General features: G+C 55.2%; 2 protein-coding genes across 5 annotated transcripts in view; one reads left to right on the top strand and one right to left on the bottom strand.

Moving 5' to 3' along the window:
- Window positions 1-1,684: 1,684 nt before the first annotated feature.
- Window positions 1,685-6,985, bottom strand: ZNF574 (zinc finger protein 574). Of its 2 annotated transcripts, none has more exons than XM_059666387.1 (2): window positions 6,818-6,985; window positions 1,685-4,621 (listed from the first exon to the last, which is right to left on the bottom strand). In XM_059666387.1, the coding sequence occupies exon 2, from the start codon at window positions 4,599-4,601 to the stop codon at window positions 1,929-1,931; it is 2,673 nt and encodes an 890-aa protein (XP_059522370.1). In that variant the 5' UTR covers window positions 4,602-4,621; window positions 6,818-6,985; the 3' UTR covers window positions 1,685-1,928. The 2 variants fall into 2 exon arrangements, with proteins under 2 accessions (XP_059522370.1, XP_059522371.1); XM_059666388.1 differs by lacking the exon at window positions 6,818-6,985 and adding an exon at window positions 6,699-6,720.
- A 3,789-nt stretch (window positions 6,986-10,774) lies between these two features.
- GRIK5 (glutamate ionotropic receptor kainate type subunit 5) overlaps window positions 10,775-23,789 on the top strand; it is a 55,632-nt gene continuing 42,617 nt past the window's right edge. Inside the window, exons 1-8 of one of the 3 annotated variants that reach the window (XM_059666383.1) lie at window positions 10,775-11,796; window positions 15,214-15,342; window positions 15,619-15,783; window positions 18,078-18,175; window positions 18,256-18,421; window positions 20,456-20,634; window positions 22,302-22,355; window positions 22,450-22,611. In XM_059666383.1, coding sequence (XP_059522366.1) covers window positions 15,264-15,342; window positions 15,619-15,783; window positions 18,078-18,175; window positions 18,256-18,421; window positions 20,456-20,634; window positions 22,302-22,355; window positions 22,450-22,611 — 903 coding nt within the window. In that variant the 5' untranslated portion in view covers window positions 10,775-11,796; window positions 15,214-15,263. The remainder of the gene's footprint in view (window positions 11,797-15,213; window positions 15,343-15,618; window positions 15,784-18,077; window positions 18,176-18,255; window positions 18,422-20,455; window positions 20,635-22,301; window positions 22,356-22,449; window positions 22,612-23,789) is intronic. The other 2 variants (XM_059666385.1, XM_059666386.1) reach the window with 2 other exon arrangements.

Raw genomic sequence — 23,789 nt, 5'->3', positions numbered from 1 at the left:
TTTTGTGAGAAGAGGCAGTTTAAGGACAAATCTTTACCTGGTGATTAAGGCAGGGGGGCATGCTGGGCTGACTTGGCTGGAATCCTTTGTGCAGGGTATAAAGTTACTGAAAGAGGTGCCTAGGATTAACACTCTGTGAAAACTGCTTCACAGATCACTTGCTCTTCATTAGGAGCTGTCAAGATACCAAATGGGTGAGTGATTTTTCTTTTTTAAAATGATTACAATAAGCATAATGTAGCAAAACCTATTAATGGTGTTAGACCTGGTTTCTAGCCTGGCCCCACCACTTGTGTGGCCTTGGTCTCTTCCATCTCTTCCCTCACTGAGCCCTCATTTTCTCACCAGAGCCACAGGCTAACCCAGTCCGTCTTAAAGCCCCAGTGCCTAGAGGGGAACAGGACTGCTGAAGGGAGTCCAGAGTAATGTGGAAGCCCAAGTGGTCATCAGAGACTGAGTGGGCAGCTCTTGGGCCTCCCTTTTCCCTGGTTTCAGTACAAACAGCTTCCCTCTTATTTCTCGTTTTTTAGTGTTCCAAATAAGAATTCTAATAAAAAGGCTGGAGTAATCTTTGAAGTTCAGGGGTGGGGGGTGGGGGGAGGCACTTGTTTTCCTTGGGATTTGCCAATTAAAAACGAGACTGCATTGTAACTGAACATTCCCACTGCCCACACACTCACCATCTCCTTTGCCCACCCCCACCCCCCAAGTATGTAGAAGGCAGCAGAGTATAAAGCATATGGTGATTCAACCAAATGAAATTAAACTTTAATTCAAGTTCTGCCCTTGATTAATTCTCTGGGTTAAATGATCTTGGGCAAGTCACCTCCCTTGCCCAAGGATTCCTTCCCTGCATAATGTTTTCCTCACAGGATCAGTCTGAAAATTATTCTAAACAGCCCTGGCCGGTGTAGCTCAGCTGGTTGGCGCATCATCCCGAACACCAAAAGGTTGTGGATTTGATCGCTGGTGGGGCGCATACGGGAGGCAACCGATGTTTCTCTCTCTCTGAAATCAGTAAAAACATATCCTTGTGTGAGGATTTAAAAAAATTCCAAAAAATGTAGGGTAGTACTTGAGACAAACTATTCAAACATCAGTCAGCCACACCACCCATTCCTCTTCCAACACACACCTATTAGCTGAGTCAGACTCCAACTTCAGGTGGGTATCAAGTCACTTCTTCTGAAGCTTCCTCCCCCAGCCAACCCTTAGAATCTTCAAGTCCACAGCTGGGTCTGGTCCTAGGAGCCACCCTCCCCTACTGCCGGGAATATCATGCCTTTTCCAGACTTGCATATGCCCATAGGGATCCAGTGAGAAAATAGATGGCCCCGGGGAAGCCAACTCACATCAGGCCAGGAAGTGGGAAACAGCAGTGGTGAGAATCTGATTTCCCCAAATATTCCTACCATCAGTAAAAACAGCTTCAGGCTTTTCTACGGAACTGTGGGGACCTCTAGTGTCAAGAGCACCATGCTGCCTCCATCTAGAACCAGAGTGAAGTCCTACTCCCCAGATGCCATACCATAACCTTGGAATTCAGGTCCTCTTCAATTTAGCAAATATTTACTGAGCTCCTACTACTAGCCAGGCCATTCTAGATGCTGGGAACACAGCCATGAAAAGTATCTGGGCTCATGGTTCCCAAATTCCACCCCGCACAGCCAAAAGCACATAAATGTCCAAATCAGTTTTTATTGACTATTTCACTTTGGGGCCACCAGTGCTAACAAGTGGAAGGGTGAGGGGCACTTTTATGCATATTAGGGACCCCAGAACACTCCTCATCAGAGAATAAATCCAGTTACAGAATTTACATAGCAGTTGGGAAGGGTGAAGGGGTTCTGTACAGAAATTTAAGGGGATGTTGGAGCGGGTTCTTCAGCAACAGGGCATGGTGCTTCTGAAGAGGGAAGCTGGCAGGGTCAGCCACTGATCTGGACTCCCTCGGCCTCAGCCAGAGGGTAGATCTCAATGGCTTCCACCAAAGGCAGCGCCTCCACTGCAGTCTCCATCACTGCCAGGCCAACAGCAGCCTCTGCCTCTGCTAGCTGCTGCCGCACAGCTGCCTGATGCTGCTGCTGGTGGGTCTTGCGGTGTTTCCATAGGTTGGAGAAGGAACGGTAGCTCTTGCCACAGTCGGGGCAGGAATAGGGCCTTTCACCAGTGTGAATGCGGCGATGTTCTGCCAGGCGCATGGAGATGGCAAAGGCCTTGCCACACACTTCACAGGCAAAGGGCCGCTCACCTGTGTGCAGGCGCCGGTGGTCCTTCAGATGGGTACTCTGACGGAAGGCCTTGCCACAGTCTGGACATGGGTATGGCCGCTCTCCTGTGTGTATGCGCCGGTGCACCTGCAGTGATGTCTCTGTGCTAAACAGCTTTTTGCATTCGCTGCACTCTAAGCCCCGGCGTCGGGCAGGGGCCACAGGGGCTGCAGCAGCAGTGCCTGCAAGGGTCGTTGGGGGGGCAACTGGTGTGCGAGTTGCCCGTGGGGCCCTGGGGACTGGGGGCTCCTTAGCCAGGACCTCTCCAGGCCCAGCAGCTGCGTGGGCCGCCTCATGTGCTTGTAGCCGAGCAGCTGAGCCCACTTTCTTGCCACAGGTGCCACACTCAAAGCGCCGTGGGCCCTGGGCAGCAGCAGCTGCACAGCGATGCTCACGGAGCCGCAGTGAGGAAGGGAAGGCGGCCCCACAGGATGAGCAGCGGTGGGGCTGGCGCCCAGCATGGGCCACAAGCTGGTGCACCTCCAGCAGCCGGCGCAGCAGGAAGGAGCGGGGGCACTCGCGACACTTGTAGGGGTACTCGCCAGTGTGGTGGTAGCGGTGCATGAGCAAGCGGTAGGGGCGGTGAAAACGCACTCCGCACTCTTGGCAGCGGTAGGGGAAGTGTTGGGCATGCACCAGGCGGTGCTGCCTCAGTGTAGAGCTTTGGGTGAAAGCTTTGCCACAGTCCCCACACCGGTAGGGCCGCTCCCCTGTGTGCGTGAGCCGGTGGCGGGCCAGGTTGGCAGGCGAGTTGAAAGGTTTAGAGCAGTCTGGGCAGGGGAAGGGCCGTTCGCCCGTGTGTGTGCGCAGGTGGTTGCGCACATGAGACTTCTTCTTGAACATCTTGCCACAAATGCCACACTTGTGGCGCCGTTCTAGCCTGTGCACAAAACGTTGGTGCCGGGTGAGCTGTAATGCCTTGCCAAATTCACGGCTGCACAGGAGGCAGCGGTAGGTACCTGGGGCAGCGGGTTCTGCTGAGCTCTCCTCAGACACTGGGGGCTCCGGAGCCTCTGGCTCTCCAGTCTCTGCTGAAGCTGGCTCAGGGAAACCAATGACAGGCTCCTCTGGCAGGACTGGTGTTGTGGGTAGAGGAACACCTCCCACCCCATGGGTACGCCGATGATAAAGGAACTTGGTGAGGTTGACAAAGTTCTTTCCACATGGACATGAATGCAGAGGATTTGGGGTGTGAGCTCGCCGGTGGGCCAGAAGGAGTGCCTCTGTGCCAAAGGCCAGGCCACAGTCCACACACAGGAAGTGAGACTCGCTACTGTGATCTCCAAGGTGCTGGTCTAGACTGGAAGGGCTGGGAAAGACACGACTGCACAGGGGGCACTTAAAGACACCTTCCCGGTGACTCCGCAGGTGCTGCTGTAGCTGGTGAGGTGAAAGAAAGAGCTGATCACAGGCTGAGCAAAAGAGCTCCTGGGTGGCTGTCCCACCTGGCTCTCCACTGTTGTTCCTCCGGGCCTTGCGCCCCCGCCGATCACGCCCAATGGCTTCACCGTTGCGCAGTTCGTAACTGTGGTCAGAGGATGGCAGGGAATCAGGCTGAGTCACAGGCACCTCTGCAGGTGATGGGGCCAGGGTCTCCTGCTGCAAGGCAGGCTCCTCAGACTCTGGGGCAGGAACAGGGAAGTGGGTGGCTTGGTGCTCCAGAAAGTCAGCTGGCGACTGGAAGAGCTGGGAGCACTCAGAGCACTTGTAGAGGAGCAGTTCCACCTCAGTCACCACCTCAGTAGTGGTGGCAGCAGCAGAAGGGATAGCTGCCCCTTCCCCACCCTCTTCTGCTTTGCGGTATGAGTGTTCCACGGCCACACGGGCCTGGCCCATGGGGGATCCTAGGACAACTGGGGCTGGAGGCTTGGTGGGAGTGCCCCGGAGGTGCGTCTGCCGGTGGTTCAGCCAGAGATCCTGGCTGGCGAAGAGAGCCTTGCAATCAACACACTCATAGTGGATGGTACTGGAGCTCAGGGGGGGCACCTTGGGTGGCGATTCAATTGGCACTACCTCCTGAGGCGCCATCATTTTTAGGTGCAACTCCTGGTGCTCCAGGAGCTGGCTAGGGGACATCAGCAGTTGACCACATTCCAGGCACTGGTACTGGCTCTCCTGCACCACAGTCTGATAGAGGCCTGTGCCAGAAGCTGCCTCTGTGGCCACAGTGACTCCAGGGTCAGCCACACCCACCAGCTCAAAGTGCTGCTGGGGCACATGGGAATTCTGGTGCATGAGCACCTCCTCCAGGGATCCATAGAGCTGGTTGCACTCAGAGCAGACAAAGCGATGCTCAATGTACAGGACCGTCTCCTCTGACTCTTCAGTCATGGCGGCAGCAAGGCCCTGGGCTGGGAAAGGGGAGATTTGGGGACAAATCACAACTAAGCCACTGCTTCTTCAGTCCTTCTCAGGAGTGATTCTTTCCCTTTATCATCCCCCCACCTAGATCTATATTTTCTTCTAACTTCTTGCTTCCATTTTCCACTCCCACCTCTCTTCCTAACAATCTTTCCTCTCCCAACACACAAGAGCACCAAGCACAAAAATCTTCCCAGCAGTCCATTCCTGGTGAATCTACTGAATCAACTAGAATCAAACTCCACCCACCCAATCCCTGTAACCTGTCCAATCCCTCATTCTCCAATGCCTCAAAGCTGGCCCAAGGCCCCACCCATCACACAGGGACCCTTGTCCTCTCCACTCAGACCTCCTTCCACTGACTCCTCTCCCTACCAACTCACTATCCATTTCCACTCCCAGGGGAGTCCACAAAGGGTTTAACCACCTACTTTTTCCAGTCTTGCTCTTCCTCTGCTCACTCCCCGAGACTCTGAACCTCTTTTTACACCTAGATCACTCAAACTTCCTCATGCCCCACACCTTTAAGCACCCTCGCATTGTGCAACTCCTCTCCTTTACACACAACCCTTACTATCCACACTCTCTCCCTCTGGTGGCCACGATCTTCACATCAAACTATCCCTTTCTCCAACCAACTTTTTTCACATTGGCCTAATCCAACCCCATACTTAGATTTTCCTACTTAACCACTTCCCCACAATACCCAGGTCCTCTTTAAATAAAGGCCCTCTCCCCCAACCCTGACCCCTTATCCAAAATACCCAGACCCATCTTCACAAATACCTAACCCATTTTTCATAACTAGACCCTTCCCACCACCCTAACTTGTATCTCCAGGGTACCCAGACACTCTTCACATCAATCACCTTTTCTTTGCACTGAGACCTCATCTGCAATTCTAATTTCCCTCTGGGATACCCAAATCCCCTTTTCACATTGATTTAGACCCCTTGTCTTCATTTACAACCACCCTAACCCATTCAGGGGTTCCCAGACCCCCTTTCACATTATTAACCTTACCTATTCTTTGCAAAAAGACCCCCTCCCACCATAACTCATTCCAGGGATGCTAAGGCCCCCTCTTCATATCAACTGAATTCCCCTTATTTGCAGAAAGATCCCACACACACACTAACCCAATTCAGGGATATCTAATAGCTTGACCTCCTTTCACACATAGGCCCTTCCACTGCCCAAGTCCCCTTTAGGGATACACAGAACCTTTCTTCTTATACAGAACTCCCCTTGACCCCCACTTTAACAATGACAGAGAAGAGCCAGATCCCCCTTCCTCACATCCGGATTCTCTCACCAGCCAGTATTAAATACTCTGGGGATACCCAGACCCCCAACTTCTTATCAACTTAACAGGTCATTCTCATTCCAGTGATACCCAGACACCCTCCACGACCCCAGAACAGATCTCTCTCAACACCCTAAACTCCTCCAATTTCCACTCTTCACCTTGACCTAATTCCCTATACTTTTCCAAAGGACTACCTCCCTCCTTCTAGGGGCACCCAGACATCCTTCTCAAATAACAACCCTTTTTTGCACAGAGACCCCTCTCAACCCATTCCAAGGGTATCCAACCCTCCTTCACTTTGGTTTAACTCCCCTTCACATTAATATAACCCCATTCTTCACACCTGGGATTCCCCCTCAGCTCTAAATCTGCCCTCTGGGGATGTCCGTTTCCTATATCTTTTCAGGTCAAGACCCTTCTCACTGGCCTAATTTTTCCAAGTGTAACTAAATCTTCTCTTTACATTAAGTTAATTATCTCTTTTTCTCATGTCCTAAACCTCCCCGGGCACCCAAGTGACTTCTGACCGCCCACCCCTTTTCGGCTTTGGACTGCCCCACGCCAAGCCCCTCGCTCCGATACGCCCTGGAGTCCCTCCTGAAGACACAGAGGGCCCTCCCAGGCCTCCACCCGAGCCCGGACCCTCCTCACTCAGCCCCGTGACTCGACTCTAGACCCCTTCCCATCCACCGCCCCAGCCCGGCCCCCGCCCGGCTGCCCACAGGCCCCGCCGGCGGTTGGCGCCGCTCCGCACTCACCGCCGGCGCGCGCCCCACCTCCGGCCCACAGCGCGCAGGCGGGGTGCTGAGCGCAGGCCGCAGGGAGGGTGAGCGGCTGGGCCGGCCCTTCGCGCGCCCGCCCGCCCGCCGGCACTCACCCGCCTCCGCCGTCTCGCACGCCTCGGGCCCGGGCCCGGGCCACCGCTCCCCTTGCGCGGCCACCCCACCGCTGCGCTCTCTCTAGCTCCCGCCGTCACCTCTCGCCTGCTCCGCAGCCTCGCTCTCGCCCCCAAACGCCCTCAGCAACGCTCCTCCCACCTTCCTCCTCGGCCGCCGTGCGACGTCCAAACGCACCCAATCATCGCCCGTCTAGCCCCTGCCGTTTGGCCAATAGGCACTTACGTCTCCGAGCCTTGGACCAATAGTATGGAGCGTCTGGATCCCTTCAGCGCCCAACCAATCCCCTAGCGACCTTTCCTCTCCGGCTGGTCCGGGTTGATAGTGCCCGCCCCCTTACGCCTGGAGGCTGCTCCTCCTCCATCTCCAAGTCGACTCCACTGGACGGCTCAGAAGGAGGGGCAGCGTGATGACGTCAGGCGGCGGAGTGAGGCTGCGGGCGCCATCTTGGGGACAAGGCGGGTAGTCGCGTGGGGGTAGAGAGGGAAAGTCGGGAAATTGAGGCACACGATTCCCCGAGGGGTAGGGCGGGGGAGTTGAGGAGCAGGAACTCCGAGGAGCGAAGGGAGAGAGTGAAGAAGCACGAGTCAGCTCAAAGAGGAGAAGGAACCAATCACAGGGAGGGAAGAAAATTGGAAATTAAGGCTCCAGATTCACTTTGTATGGAAGAGAGGAATAAAGGAAGAGGAGAAAAACGGAGGGACTCTGAGGGAGGGGGGAGGGGAAATGTCAGAGGAAAATCAAGAAGAGAGGGAATCTGAGGGAATGAGGAAAACCTGAAGAAAAAAGGAAACGCAGAGAGAGGCAGTTGATGTGAAGAAACGGAGGGTGTGAGTGGGGAGGGAGGTAGATGACCTACGGGTCCCCGAGTTTGCGAGTGAGTTGCCCCAACCAGAGCTGTAACAAATGTTTCTAGAGCGACTCCCTGAACCCAAGGACAGGGCAGCTGCCAGAGACTGGCTTGGATCACACCCCGCGCCCCCATTTCTCTGATGAGTAACGAGTCTCAGAGGAATTGGTCCTTTACCTTCCTGAGGCTAAAAAGCTACCAGGGGGCTTCGCACACAGTCAGACCTGGGAGTGACGGTCCCGGTCCCGGTCCCGGTCCCGGTCCCGTTATAACTTTGCTATGTCATGCAATTGGTTTCTACCCAGGCGTCCTAATGTCCCCACTAGTCAGCGGTTCTCAACCTGTGGGTCGCGACCCCTTTGGCGGTCGAACGACCCTTTCACAGGGGTCGCCTAAGACCATCCTGTATATCAGATATTGACATGACGATTCATAACAGTAGCAACATTACAGTGATGAAGGAGCAACGAAAATAATTTTATGGTTGGGTCACAACATGAGGAACTGTATTTAAAGGACCAGAAGGCTGAGAACCACTGCTAGATTAAATTCCTTAACACCAGGCCCATGTCATTAAAACAGGCTGGCTGGGTTGGATTGGACTGGAGTGGAATCTTGGCCCTGCCACTTCCTAGCTGTTGCTTTGGGCAAGTCATCTCCCTTGGACCTCAGTTTTCCTATCTGTGAAATGGGGATAATGGCCCCTGTCCCATATGATTGTTGTGAGGCATAGAGAAAAAGCTACGTAAGAGTTATTTTTATTATTAGGACCTCAAGTAATAATAGCTTGGAACATGTCCTGAGTGTACTAAGCGTTCAGTATTGTGCCCGGTGCTTTCCATGTATTATGCGGTTTAATCCTCTCAACAACCCTAGAGGGAGGAGCTATTATTTTCACTTTACAAAAAACAAATACAAAAATAAAACACACACACACACACACACACAAAACTGAAGCCCAGAGAAGTTAAGTAACTTGTCTATAATTAGGAAGAGACGGAGCCAGGATTCCAACCCAGGAGTTAACTCCAAGGTTTTTGCACTCATGATCCCCAGGCTCTACTGCCTGGCAGGTGGGACCCAGTGGCATGTTGAATGGATTAAGTGCAAGAAGTAGAGGAAAGAAGTTGGTGGGAATCAGTGAGCTCTAAAACTGGTAATCTGGGTTTTCCCTCAGGGTGAAATCACCTGGGGCCGGAGCTAGAGAGCCTGGCAGCTAGGTTCAGCCCTTGACAAGTTCTGTCCTCCTGGGCAGGTTCGCACTCCTGCTGAGGCCTCCTCTTCCCACTTAAAAATGCCAGCTAGCCGGTGTGGCTCAGTGGGTTGGTCATCCTGTGCACCGAAAGATTGCCAGTTCAATTCCCAGTCAGGGCACATGCCCAGGGTTGGGGGCTTGATCCCTGGTAGGGGGCATGCAGGAGCTAGCCAATGGATGCTTTGCTCTCACCTCCCTTCTTCTCTAAAATTCAATAAAAATATTTAATTGAAAAAAAAAAAGAAGAAAATGCCAGCCAGCTTGGCTTGTCAGACCCCTTTCTTGCTCTGACCTGCTTGGACCTCCCAACTTATCCGGATTGGCTAGTCCCTTCTCTTCAGATGATACAGGAGTAAACTGAGGCCTAGGTCAGTCTTCCCAGAGATGGTGGCACAGGATTAAGACTTCTGGGGCAGGTTCAATTTAGAGAGGACAAGCATTCTAAGCTGGAGTCCCTGCATAAGCAAGGGAGGTATGTGCAAAGTTGGTGGTCCTTCAGGGTCAGATGTATGTGTCAGATGTATGTTGGGGATGCCCCACATGCCAGCTGCGGAGGGCTTCCCATGCCAAGCCACTGTGAGTTGCCACGTGCCACATGTGTGCTCGAGGCATGCAGTCACGTGTGCTGGGGTGCTGCATGTGAGTGTGTCAGTGTCTCCTCCCCATCACGAGCAGTTGGGGCTGGTGGTGAGTCATGGACTCAGCCTTCAGCACCAACTGTCATGTTTCTTTCCCCAAAGTTTCACCCCCCCCCGCCCCCCCAGGCGTGCACCACCCACCCCGACTCCAAGATCTGTATTGCTGCTTCTCTCTTCCAGCTCCCTGCCCTGCTCAGCTCCCTCCTGAGGGGGAGGAAGTCTCCCATTTCAGTTGGCTTTGCCCTCCACCTCCCTGCCCTTTCCCACTGCCTCTCTTCAGGTGACTAGAGAATTTAGGGCCTCTACTCCCCACCCACTCATCTCCATGGGTCCCAAGGATTTCTCTATGCATTATGGAGAATTCCCATACTCACCACCCTTCACCTCTGTGGGGGCTATTTCTGTTTTGGGGGGCTTCTCCCTTTCCTCTATGGGCTGGCTGCTCCTGCCTCAGTGGGCCTCTTGTGTCTGCATCCTTATCTTTATAGGTTCCCTGGTGTCTGTGGGCCTCCTGCCCATTCCTGTGACCTTCTCTCACTCTCCTTGGCCCGCCTCCCTTCTCTGTGATGTGCTTTCTTGTTCCCATTTCCGTGGGCATCTCTTGTCCATTGCTTTCTCTCATCACCATGGACCACTCCCCATCCCTGAGGAGGGCTTTCTGTTCCCATAGACCTTTCTCCATCTTCACAGGGGCTCTCTGGGTCCACAGCCGCCCTGCCTCTGAAGTCCTTTGCTTGTCACTGTGGTTTGCTTCCTTGTCTCCTTGGGCCTTTTTCTCGTTTCTCTGGGCTTTTCCCTGTCCTTGTCCTTGTGGGGTTTGTGAACCCTGGCCCAACTCCGTGGGTCTTGATGGCACTTTTTCTGTTTCTTTTCCTATTTCTTCATCCCTGTCAGCTCTCTCCCCCAGCAGCACAGCATGGCCTTCTCATTAGGTCTCCCCACCTCTCATCGGCTCCAGTGCCCAAGGGCTGCCTGGGCAGGGCGGTGGCATGGTGTGGTGGAGGGGGTGGCCTGGGGGTGGGCCCTCCATCCAATGCAGGGCCTTCTCCTCATCAGCATTCTCCTCAAGGGGGCCCCCAACCCCAACCAATACCGGCTCCCCCTCCTCTGACTCCCCTCCCTCCTCTCTTTCTGCCTGCCTCCCTCCCTTTCTCCAGCCCGCCCTCCTCCCTGCCTCCCTCATCTCTCCGCCCCCCCTGGCTCCAGGACTCAGCGCGGGTGGCAGGCAGGCAGCCGGCGGGCAGGCGGGCCGGCAGCGGCCTCAGCCTCGGAGGGGAGAAGGAGAGGTGGCAGTGGTGGAGGCGGCAGTGGGCAGCGGTGACGGCCAGCAGCAGAGAGGCAGGCCCAGCTGGGGACCAAGAGCCGGAGGCTGATCCTCACAGGAGACCAGGAGTCGGTGGCCAGGCCCTCTCACCCAGGCCCTGCGCTGGGCACCCCCTGGGACACCCCCACCCTCCTCTGCCTTCCTCTTCCACCTGCTCCTCTCCTTCCTCCCCTCCCTGTCCTCTCCCTCCCTCCCATCTCTCCACCTTGCCTGTTCCCTTCTTGGCTCTCTGAGTCTCCCAGCATCACATCCTCCCCAGCCACTCCACTCCTCAGCCTCTCCCCACCCCCAGCATGCTTTTCCCTCGGGGGCTAAGGGCTTGAGGACTCCAGACCCTAGTCTCATCCGGGGCTGGGCCAAGGCTGGGGGGAGGGGGGAAGGGGTGCCCCCTCCCCCCCATTAAGCCCTTCCCTCCCTCACTTCTGATGGCTGGCTTCCTTGTCTCCACCCAGTCCTCGCCCCCAGTGGCCCCCCCAGGCCTGCCCGGCTAGGGGAGGGGGCAGGGGCCCTTTCCTGGGCCGGCTTCCCCCTCCCCCGGCTTTTGCCTGTGCCCCCTCCTTCCCATTTTCACCTTCCTCTCCTCCTCTCCTCTCTCCTTCCCCTCCATTTGCTCCTTCGCCCTCTCCTCTCTCCCCTTCTTTCCTCCATTTTCTCCTTTCTCCTTCCTCCCCTCCTCGCCCACCCTCTCCTCTTTCACCTGTCCTTCCTCCCTGCTCCTGAGGAGCCCGTTTTGGATTAGTTGGGGCCACCACCGGAGGTGGGGGAGGGGGCCCCGTGGACTGCCCTCTCCCCCCCTCCCTGCCCCAGCCACACCACCGCCCAGTGCCAGAGCATCTCCCCGCTGTCATTTCTCGGGCCTCGAGGGAGCCCTGCCCTCCGTCCCACCAGGATCCGTAAGTGTCCGCAGGGCAGGGGTTGGGCTGGGGCCGGCCTGAGTCCTGAAGGCTGTACTTACTGCCGCTTGGTGAAGTGGGGGGAAGGGGGGGCACATTTCTCTGCTCCTGGGACCGGCAAATACCCTCCCCCACCAGGGGCCTGCCATGTCCCAACCTCCATTCCCCTTGGCCCTTTCTCACCCCTTCTTCTGGGTACACAGCTCACCCTTGCCCCTCAGCGTCTGGGGTCCTGAGGGGCTGCCTGTGGCCTCACTCCTCCGGACTCCTGGCACGTCTCCGCCCCTGCTCTCTCCAGCCTGGCTCCACGGTGACCGGTGACCGGCTCTGCTCGCACCCACTGTTTCCTCCGTCTCCCTCTTCTTTCCTCTGAGCCTCATCCTCTCTGCCTGCCATGGACCCATCCCCATGCCATCTGGTCTCTATCTCCTGGAAAAGTCTGTCTGTTTTTGAATCTCCATTTCACGTGGCTGTGGGGCTTCTGACTCTGTCCAACTTCTCTCTTCTTTGCCGGTATCCTAACTATTTCTTGATGTGTCTCCGTTGATCTCTCTCTCTCTCTCCCTCTCCCTCTCTCTCTCTTTCTCCCTCTCCAAACTCCCCTGTCTCTTGTCTCTTCTGGAGGCTGCCATGCCAAATCTAGCCCTCCTGCCACTTCACTCTGTCTACTCTGTGCTCTGCCTGGGCCTCTGCCCACCTGGCCTCCTCCCTCTTTAACCCTGGGCTTGGAGGCCAGCTGCCTTCTCTCACTTTTCTGCTTTCCTCCCCAGATTCACTCTGGGTGTATCCCCTTCATTGCTCACTCCTTAGCCACTGCCCCTCTCCGTGGTCCACTTTGTGACTTTGTCTTTTCTTTTCCTTGATGGCCTTGCCCACAATCCCCCCAATCCTCTTCCCACTTCTCCCCTCACCCGCCCCCTCAATGCTCCAGGTCCCCCAACGTGCCAGCAGGCACTCTGAGCGGGTGCACCTCTATGCGGACTGGCTCCCCTCCTGTGGGTGCTTTGCCTGTCCCTGCCTGTGCCCCTCCAGGTCTCTCAGTCTCCCACCTCAGTTTTCCTCCCTGACTCTCACTCCCTCTCTCCACTGGTTTGAGTCTGTCTCTGTCTGTCTCTCTCAGTCTTGCACACCCCTTCTCCTATAGATCTGCTGTGTGGCTCTGACACACTTCTTTCCTCTCTTTCCAAGGAGCCCTCTTTCTTTTCAGAGGTTAGCAATTTCTTTCCTCCCCACACTTCTTGTACCTGTTGTCATTTCTTTGGCCCCCTCTCTCACCCCATTTGCCTTCTCACCCTTGATACCAGTATCTCACATGCCCACTTGTCTGTCTCCCTCCCCTGGCAGGACCCCCCTAATTCAGTCCCTTCTGCTCAGTTTGCTGCTGTATTTCACCTAAGCCCCTGAGCCTGGGAATTAGGCTTGCCTTCTCTTCCTCTCTCACACCCTCTCTCTGGTCTGTCTCCTTTGGTGTCTCCTAGGTGATGTCTGTGTGTCCTTCTCTCTTATTTAGTCCCGGTTACTTTAGGTCTCTCTGTCTTTCTGTCTGTGACTTCTTATGCACCTGTGTCCATCTTGTGGCCCCCCATCCCTGGCCCAGCGCTCTATCTCTGTCTTTCTGCTCCCACCTGTGTCTGGCACCCTTGGGCCCCTGCCCTTTTGGCCCCTGTATCTTCCTCAGTCTTTCATCTTCTAGTCTCTGCTCCCTGATTTGCCCCAAAGCCCCTGGTGTCGCAGGATGACAGCCTCATTTCTGCCTCTCTCCCAGTCCCAGCCTCCACTTCCTCCCCTCTGACCTCTCCTTCTGGGTCTCCCAGTCTTCCTTGCTGCTCCACTCTTGACAGGCCTTCACCTTAGATCCAAATTGCAGTCTGCAACCCTCAGCCTGTCCAATATGCCCTTTTATACCCCCAGCCTATCTTCCCAGAAGCCCCCACAGAGAGACAGACAGACAGACAGACTTGCTGAAGGTCACATGGGAGTCTGGGGCAGAGCGGGGACTGATGGGGCCTCTTGCTGCCCTGACCTAGGTTTTCCTGGCCAGAAGGGACAGTCTGAAGTGTTCATTGTGTCTCTGCCCTCCCTAGGCAGGTTTCGTTCTGCCTTTTTACCAGCGCAAGCAAGCGCTCCTTCCTTGGAGATTGGGCGGAGTACAGGGCGACCCCAAGGCTCACCTCCCAGCACTCTGGGTCTCACAGTAACCCTCTCCCAGAGAAACCCACGGGGCATGGCCCTTGTCCAAGGGAAGTCGCACATCTGGCTCAAGTCACCCGTGCCCAGTGGTCATCTTGCAGAAGGCTGGGGCACACACAGGAATCTCTAACTTGCTAGAGGTGGGGAGCAATTGTGGGAAGCAAAGATGCACGGTCTCCCCCAATCTTTAGCTGCCCAGAGCTGGGCAGACAGTGCACTCCCTGCCTTGCTTTCCCTTTGGCTCTTTGGTGGCATCTTGAGTGGATTTGTGTCTCCATTCTCTGTCTTCCTGTTCTATTCTGTCTCTCTTGTATCTTGACTTCTCTCTCTTCTGCCTGTCCTACCCCTTCTCTCTCCATCTCCGTGTCTCCCTACCTTCCAGTCCCTTCCCTCCTTCTCTCTCCTAGTTCTCTCCTTATCTCCTTGTAACTCTCCTCCTCTGTCCTCTCCATTTCTAGCCCCATTTCCCTGTCTTCTTATCATCTTTCTGGTCACTTGTATTTCTGCCTATATTTCCCTTTCTGGATTCCTGAGTCTTTTCATATTTCCTCCCTCTTCGCCTTTTTTTCTCTGTCTCTCTCTTCTCCCCCTCCCCCTTTTGTCTTTACTCTTTTAGCCCCTTAGCTGATTTAGGTCTATCTATGTGTCTCCATGTGTGCCTCTCTCCATCTTTTCCCCTCTCTCCAAGTTTCCTAACTCCCGGATACTCTACCCTCCAGACCCCGGATGTCCAGGCCTCTCTCCCTGTGGAATTGTGGGAACCAGGGACGTCAGGAAGGTGGCAAGTGAGGCCTGGGAGGGGTTGCTTAGCAACCACTGCATCCTCTCCAGCCGGTTTCTGTTGCCTAGTAACAGCTGCCTGCCCAGAGACAAGGGCCCAAGGGCGGAATGGGTGGGGGGGTGGCACTTCTTGGTCTCCTCTTGGGGTGGGGATGGTCCCTGGTATTCGCCCTCACCTGAGACCCATATCATGCTTCCCTCCCATTTTGGTAGCTGTGAATATTCCCCAGCAGTGGCTCTCCCACTCAGTGCCTGAGTGCTGTGAGCGCCTCCCTGGTAGTGCTCCTGCAGCCTGAGCTGCCTTCCTAGCAATGCCCTCAGCACTGTCTTGTCAGCTTCTAATGAGGGCAGGGCCCTTCAGAGCTCACTCACAATGTCCCAGGTCCGTGGTCACCCTGTCCAGCAGTCCTCCAAAGGGGCTCAGTCTCCCCATGGTGATCCCTGCAGGTGGCGAGTGGGGGCCGCGGCAGCTGCGTCCCCATGAGGAGGGGAGGAAGATGCCGGCTGAGCTGCTGCTGCTGCTGATTGTCGCCTTTGCCAGCCCCAGCTGCCAGGTGCTCTCATCACTGCGCATGGGTGAGGCCCTGCAGCCCTGCCCCTGCCTCCTCAGAGACCCTCCCGTCGGACCCTGGGCTCCTCTTTGGGAACCCAGGCAGGCCGTTTCCTCAGGACCCAGGGATCCGGGCCTCCGCTCTCAGCTTTCCTCAGCATTGAGGAGCGGCAGTCCCCAGCTACTTCTTCCCTGGACTCGGTTCTCTTCAGCCTCAGACCCAGGAGTCCAGACCCCAGTTCCCATCCCCACTCCCACCCCAGGATCTCGAAGTCTGGTCCCCAACCCCTGTGTCCTCTCAGCTGCAATCCTGGATGATCAGACGGTGTGTGGCCGTGGTGAGCGTCTGGCCCTGGCCCTGGCCCGGGAGCAGATCAACGGGATCATCGAGGTCCCAGCCAAGGCCCGAGTGGAAGTGGACATCTTTGAGCTGCAGCGGGACAGCCAGTACGAGACCACGGACACCAGTGAGCAGGGCCTCGGGGGTGTGGGGTGAGGCTGGGCTGGTTAGTAGCCCTCAGTGGGTCCCTCAGCCCCCCTACCTCCTTAGCTCGCCTTGTCCTCTTCTAGCTCCATTCGCCCCTTCCTTCATGTCAGCTCTGCCTGTCTCCCAGAGATGGTGCTGCTGGGGATGGGGATGGAGAGGGCATCAGGCCCAGTCCTGCCCTGAGGGCCTCATTTGAAAAATAAGCTTTGCCCTGGCCGGTGTTGATCAGTGGTTGAGCGTCCTCCAGTGCACCAAAAGGTCTCTGGTTTGATTCCCAGTCAGGGCACATGTCAAGATTGCGGGCTCAATCTCCAGTAGGGGTGTGTGCAGGAGGCATCCAAATCAATGTTTCTCCCTCAATTGATGTTTTTCTTTCCCTTCCTCTCTCCCTCTAAAAATCAATAAAAAATGTATTTAAAAGAAAAATAAGCTTCATAGTTGACCAAGGACACTTAGCTTCCAGGGCTGAGTAATGAGGGGCCCAGGCAATAAGGCAGGGGCCTAAGGGGCAGGGCTACCGAAGGCATTCTGGAGAAGGCTAAACTGACGCTGAGCTCTGAAAGATGAACAAAGTATATGCAAAGAGTGGTGTTGCTCAAAGTATGCCACAGAGTAGGGTGCATAAGTATTCGTTGAACACTGTGGATTGAATGAATGTCAGTTAACATGCTGGAGTTATAGACCTTTAGGAGATGCTGCCTTCAAATGTGTTTTAGACAGATTTCTTTCCTGCAGGCCTTATCAGAGCGTTTATTATGTTCGTGTATATTTCAAATCACTGAGAGGGAGAATGAGGAGTAATGTTTCCCGGACTTTTTGACTTTTGCAGCACAGAATATAAATTGGGAGAAGCTGGGATAGAGGGTGAGGAGACAGATGGTGTTCTGGGCATGTGCTTGTAGTCTGGAGCTGGGGTGGAGGATACGGGGGGGGCGGGGTAGTATTCAGAGCCAAGGAACAGGGTGCGGGGTTACACCCATCCTGACCACCTGGACTCAGGACATGTTTAGGGGGATCATGAGAGACGACATCTGGACTAGAGTGTGACTGGGAGTGGGAGGTGAGGTTGGGCAGACTGGCAGGCCAGCTCCAGGAGGCCTGCAGCATCGGCTTGAAGATGTTGCCTTCACCTGTAGGCAGTGGGGACTTGTTGGTGGGTTTAGACCAGGGAGCTGGTGAAAGTGAATCCAGAGGCTAGATTCAGGTGATCAGTGAGGAGGCTGAGTTGAGAGCCCTGAAGTAGAGCAGGGGAGGAGGAGTCGAAGAGAAGAGGATAGATATGAGAAGATTTGAGGACAAAAAAAGAAAATTTGGTGTCTAATTGGCTATCGGGAGACATATTGAAAGCAAGGGTCACATTTCCAGGTATTTGAATGGTGAGTCCTCACCAGTGTGGAAACTATAGAAGGAGCAAGTTTGGAGGAAGATAAGGCATTTAGCTTTGATGCTTTTATTTGAATGTGGCAGGGATCTCTCTGTCTTCACCTCTGGGTCCTGCTTTTCTCTAAGTTGGCTTAATTTTCAGGAATGCTCTTCCCAACTGGTGGCAGTGTGTTTCCAACAGCTCAGAACTTATATCACCAATTTAGCAAACCCAGTAATAATTGTAGCAGAAGACCTGGGGAAGGCTCCCCAAGGCCTGGTGTGAGCCCGTTTCAGCCTCCGAACCAATCACAGTGGCCAGGACGATATGGTTCGGTAATCCTGGGTCAGGTGACAGTCGATCCTGGGAACCACGGGGCTTCCCTGAGGAAAAGTCAGGGTTCTGCCTTGAGAATGGGCATTGGGCAGCCATAGCAACAGCTTCTTTCGAGGCTTGAGATGCACACAAGTTTAAGAGGAAAGAATGTGGAAGAAAGTAGAGCAAGCAAATGCCACAGAAGCATGGTGTTTGGGGTGCAGAGGGTAGGGGGGACCTTGGCCACGGGTTCGGGGAGGAGGGGGTGTTGGATGCACCTAAGGTTGTAGCATGGTTGGAAAGGCTGAGGAAAATGCAGGCTGAGTGACCTGGCACTGGATCTGCAGCCCGAGGAGGCCCCTGGTATTTCCTCTTCATCCCTTTGTTTTTCTCTGGTTTGACCTGTCTCTCTGTTGCCATTTCTCCCTGTCTCCCTCCGTCTGTGCCCCCTCCCTAGGGTGGCAGGGATTGGGCCCCTGGGTCCCCATGGTGGAGGAGTGTCAGTTCCACTCCTGGGCTGGGGTGGTTCCCTGGCGGTGGGGATGGGGAGGAGGGAAAGGGTCCTTGACTCTGTGGTCTCTTCCTACCCCTCGCAGTGTGTCAGATCCTGCCTAAGGGGGTCGTGTCTGTCCTGGGGCCTTCCTCCAGCCCTGCATCTGCGTCCACCGTGAGCCATATCTGTGGGGAGAAGGAGGTGAGGCAGGGTGCGGTCCCGGGGAGGTGGGGATGGGGAGGAGGGAGCAGGATAGAAGCAAAAGCTCCTTCTCTGTCCAGATCCCCCACATCAAGGTGGGTCCCGAGGAGACGCCTCGCCTCCAGTACCTTCGTTTTGCATCTGTCAGCCTGTACCCCAGTAACGAGGATGTCAGCCTGGCGGTCTCCCGAATCCTCAAGTCCTTCAACTACCCCTCGGCCAGCCTCATCTGCGCCAAGGCCGAGTGTGAGGGAGGAAACTGGACGTTTCGTTTTCGGTTCCCCAAACTCCCTTCCCAAGTGATCTAGTCTCCCATAGTCATCAGTGCCCCCTGGTTGGAACGATCTCTTGGTCCCCACTATACCTTTCCCTTCAGGAACCCAGAGCTCTGGTTCCACTGAGCCCTCACCCCACTTCCTGAAGGGACCATTTAGCCCACAGATAGTACGAAGCACCTGCCAGATGCAAGGCCCCTGCTCAGCATGGCCCCTGCCTTCAGGGAGCTCCGAGCCAGTGGAGGACACAGTGGTTGAGAGCAGCTGTGATACGGAGTGACACGGGCTGTGTTAGGAGTTGAGCAGGGGCTGTCGAAGCACAAAGCCTGGGAGGTTTGGAACCTGAATCCCTAAGAAAGGGACATCGCAGCTGGGCCTGAAGGGTGGGGGAGGGGGACCATGTTCTGAGGGCATGGCAGGCCAAGTTGTGACCGAGGGAGTGTGGCCCCTTTGAGAGGCTCAAAGTCATTCCCTGCAGCAGGAGTATAGGAGCACGAGGCAGGACCTTGCGTCCATCTTATCCTGAAGATGGTGAAGGTTCCCACGTAGGGTGGGGTGAGGGACAGGCCCCACTTGTGGTGCAGGAAGCAGTCTTTGGCTGCAGTGCAGGGAGTGGACTGGAGAGTGACATGAGAGATGGCAGGGAGACCAGCGAGAGGCAGAGGACATGGTGTTGGTTAAGACCCAGGTGGGGCCGTGGGATGGACAAACCACAGATTTGAGAAGAGTTGTGAGGGAGGAGAGAGGGCAGGGTCATGAATTGTGACCAGGTCCTGTCAAGGAGGAGGAGAGAGCCATTCAAGGGCACAGTTGGGTTGGAGATCTGTGAGACATTTAGGTGGAGATGTTGGAGAAGCTGGAGAGAGAGGGTATGCTCAGAAACCTCCAGGAAGAATTCCTGTCCCAAAGGGTGTTTATTGAACACCTGCTATGTGCCAGGCGTTTTGCTTGATATTAAGGATATGGCAGTGTGCAAGCCAGGCCGGCATCCCTGCCCTTATCAAACTTACATTCTAGAGGGAGGAGCTAGGCAATGAACACAAATGAGGACGTTTAGTCAGAAGGGAAAAGTCCTGTGAACAAACAGGTGAGGGACTGGGCGTGCTGGAATGAGGGGGCAGTCTGAAATGGAATGGTGGGTGTGGGAGTCATCGAGGGCGTGATACTTAGTGAGGATCTGAAGGTGGAAGGTGGGAGCTGTGCGGGGATCTGGGAGACGCGTGTTCCAGGCAGAGGGAACAGCAAGTGCAAAGGCCACAGGATAGTGTGAGACACGGAGGACACCTGTGTGGCCGGGGAGAGGGCGTGACGGGAGATGAGTCAGGAGAGAATGAAGGTGAGCAGATGGCGGCGGGCCTCGCAGACGTTGGCCTTCGCTCTGAATGAACGAGAAGCTGTTAGAAGATTTGGAGCAAAGAAGGGTCATGTCTGCTTTCCATGGTTCTGGCTGCAGAGTAGGGAACAGACTCTGGGGGCAAGTTTGGCTGTTGTAACGGGCAAGAGATGACACTGGCTTGGGTCAGGGCAGTGATGGTGGGGTATGCAGTCGATGGGTCTAATGTGTTTTGAAGGTAGAGCTTAGGTAGATTGGGTGTGGGTGTGAGAAAGAGGAGGCCAGGCGGCTGTCTAGGGTTTTTGGCCTGAGAGACTGGCAAGCTGGAGTTGCTCACCGACTTGGGAGACATGCTGGTTTGGCAAGAAGAGCAGACTGTGGCTTTGCACGTGTGAAGTGGGAGATGCCTGTCACACATACCAGTGGGGGCAGAAGGTGGCAGGGGGAAGGCCTCCGGAGGTCGGGAGGAAGTGCAGGTTGGGGTTTTAATTTGGGAGGACCCTGGGTCCAGTACCCCAAGACAGCCAGCTGCACTCTGGACAGACAGCTGCCCATCTCCTGAGTGCACCCTCATCCTCTCCCCAGTTCCCCCATGGTGGCGAGGAGGAGGGAGTGTTCGCCCCATGTCAGGCACATGGAGGGGCTCTAATCCAGGACTGACCCCACCCCCAGGCCTGTTACGGTTGGAGGAGCTGGTTCGAGGCTTCCTCATCTCCAAGGAGACGCTGTCAGTGAGGATGCTGGATGACAGCCGGGACCCCACGCCGCTGCTCAAGGAGATCCGTGATGACAAGGTGTCCACCATTATCATCGACGCCAATGCCTCCATCTCCCACCTCATCCTCCGTAAGGTGGGTCCCCTGTCTCTGCTTCCCTACGGGGTCAGGGGCAGAAACATGGGGGACAGAGCACATGGCCTAGTGCCCATAGGCCTCGGTGGTCACATGGGGTATGGAGACCTGCTTCCTGCGTGCAGAGATAATCAGGAAGATTGTCCCTCGGCTCAGATGTTCCCCAGTTGCAGCCCTCGTTGGACTCTGGACAGTTGCCTCCCCTCCCTGCGAACAGCTGCTGCCTCGGTGGGTTGCAGTGAGGGTTAATGAGTGAGTGGTAGGGAAAGTGCATGGGACCCTGCCTGGCCCAGACTACGGGGAGCTTCCTAGTATCCTTACGAAGTGCGTGTTCTGCTGTATATTGAGGCACTTTGCACGTATTCTTTAGTTTGGCCGTCACCCACCCTGTGGGCACGTGTGATGATCATTTGTGGATGACGAAGCTGGGGTTCCTGCGGGGAACGGTCTGCCTCAAGGCCACCCAGGAGAGGCCGTGTCAGATGCTGGCCCGCCACATGCTGTCCACCAGTGACCCACGTTCATTCATCATTCGTTGCTTCCCTGCTCTTAATTTTTCCTCATAATCTAACCTGTATTACTTATTTTTCTCCAGTTTTTATTTTTTAAAATATATTTTTATTGTTTTCAGAGAGGAAGGAAGAGGGAGAAAGAGATAGAAACATCAATGATGAGAGAGAACCATTGATCAGCTGCCTCCTGCATGCCCCCCACTGGGAATCGAGCCCACAACCTGGGCATGTGCCCTTGATCGGAATCGAACCTGGGATCCTTCAGTCCGCAGGTCAACGCTCTGTCCACTGAGCCAAACTGGCTAGGGCTTTCTCCAGTTTAAAAAAAATTAAAACCATATGTCACTGCTGATTGTAGCTTATAGGACGAGGTGTGGACAGCACCCATAGGCTCTGGAGGCAGGGTGGCTTGTAGGAAAGATTATGCTCAGGTGGCAGGCCTGGGCCGGAGACCTGGCCCTCCCCGTGTGAGCCCAGGGACCTGTGGTCACTTTCCTCTCGAGCCTGTCCATCCCTGTCGTGGAATGGGCTATAACCCACATGATCACAGCTCTTGACACTCAGGCAATGCAAGCTGGTGCCGGTTAAAGTTCTAATGTCCATTGTGGGGCAGGATTGGGCATTCCTGGCCAGGTCTTCTAGCTTTGTTATCCTCAGGGGCTGTGAGAAAAGGGGCTCAAAACATGAACTCTTAGAGCCATATTGGCTGCCTTTGCTGCAAAGGGCTTGTAAAGGTGGCAGGGGTAGTTTATCTGACCTGGGACCAGGCTGAGCCTTACATGTCAGCAGCCCAAACCTGGTGTGGGCAGCCTGGGCATTAAGGTTAAGGTTGTCCTCCCCACCTGCCCTGTTTCTGAGGTGTCCCTGTGCCTGTCTCCAGAGGGCAGCCTTTTAAGTGACCTAAAGCGAGGCGCTGGCATTCAAGGCGCCTACATCCCACCTGGGCTACCAGTCAGCAGGGTTGGACGCGAGGGATCAAGGTCTCCCCCTGCCCACATGTGTCTTCTTCCTGTCTCTCTCTGTCTCTGGGTGTTTCTTACTGTATTGCCCACAGGGTGCCTTCTCGCCAGGCTTGTCTCTAAATATCTCTTTCCCTCTCGGTTTCTCCCCATTTCTGCTTCTCTGGTCGCCTCTTTTCCTGCCGGTGTTCTCCAGGCCTCAGAGCTAGGCATGATCTCAGCGTTTTACAAGTACATCCTCACCACCATGGTGCGTACCCCAGCAGCCCCTGTGACCCCATTGCCTCCCGTGATATCTGCACCAGTGGTGCCTGGCCCCGGGCTCACCCTTCTTCTCGTCCCAGGACTTCCCCATCCTGCACCTGGACGGGATCGTGGAGGACTCCTCCAACATCCTGGGCTTCTCCATGTTCAACACCTCGCACCCCTTCTACCCCGAGTTTGTGCGCAGCCTCAACATGTCCTGGAGAGAGAACTGCGAAGCCAGCACCTACCCGGGCCCTGCGGTGAGCACGGCCCCTGGCCCCCGCACACAGACACTCTGCACACAGATACTCGGCCCCTTCAGATCTCTGCCAGTTGGTGCTCAGAGCCTCTGGTGCTCCCACTCGCTTCCCGAATACCTGCCATGCAGCCTCACTCTGAGATAAGTCTGACCTGTCCTCCTCTCCACCTCCCACGGCGCAGCAGCCACCCTGGTCTCCAGGTGCCTCTGCCGCCCCAGCACATGCGCACCTCAGGGCCTGTGCATCGCTTCCTCATCACCAAGTCATTGCTCAAATGTCTCCTTAGTTGTGAGACCGTCCTTGGTCCCATTGAAAATATGGGAAACTCCTCACGATATAGCCCCTTCCCTGCTGTATTTTCCTCCATAGCACCTGTCTTTGCTTATCTAATTACCATGTGGCTTGCTCTATATTTTGCTTAGATATCAATACACATACATGATTTTAAGTTCCTTGAGGGCAGGGCTTTCTCTCTGTTCACCATTATATACCAGCACTAAGACAGCCTGGCTCAGAGTAGGTTTCTGATAATATATGCTGAATAAATGCAAACATACAAAAGATGCATATTTATGTGTGTTTGCTCACAGACATCTAGTCATACACCAAGATACTGAGACAGTCCTACGTGCACAGAAACTCACGGATACCAGCCATGCAGTCGGATGTGCACACATGGACACAGACAGAGGCACATTCATTCGCACCCCTGCGCCTACCTGCATAGCACGAGATTCACACCTGCACATCCACCCAGCTAAGACGTACTCTCGCAGACACACTCACAGACGCCCTGTGCCATCAATCACAGCTCAGTGGCAGCTTGTATGGAGCCCGCACCGTGTGCCAGGCGCTGTTTGGAGTTCTTTGCTGCATTATCTTGCTTGATCCCCACCCTAGTACTCAGAGGCAGAGATGGCAATTATCCCCACTATACAGGGGAGGAAACTGAGGTTCAGAGGGTAGTGGGGACTTGGCCCACTACAGGGAATAGTAGAACTGGGCCTTCAGCTCAGACCTGCCTGTCTCCCAGGCCCGGGCTCATAGCCATTATGTGCTCCTGCCTCCTAGACACCCCGCCCTCCCTGTGTATAAACAAATAGGAGCATTTGCCCAGCCGCACCCACATAAACATCCCTAGGCAGACTGAGAGAGGGGCTGTGGCCATTGTCTACAGC

This window comes from Myotis daubentonii, chromosome 15 (assembly GCF_963259705.1).
Source record: "Myotis daubentonii chromosome 15, mMyoDau2.1, whole genome shotgun sequence".
Taxonomy (NCBI): Eukaryota; Metazoa; Chordata; class Mammalia; order Chiroptera; family Vespertilionidae; genus Myotis; species Myotis daubentonii.
Note: the sequence above shows the minus strand (reverse complement) of the source record. Positions and strands in the feature narration are given on the sequence as shown.

Excerpts from the sequence above, each read along its gene's own strand:
- ZNF574 (XM_059666387.1), bottom strand. The coding sequence starts at position 4,601 with ATGACTGAAGAGTCAGAGGAGACGGTCCTGTACATTGAGCATCGCTTT.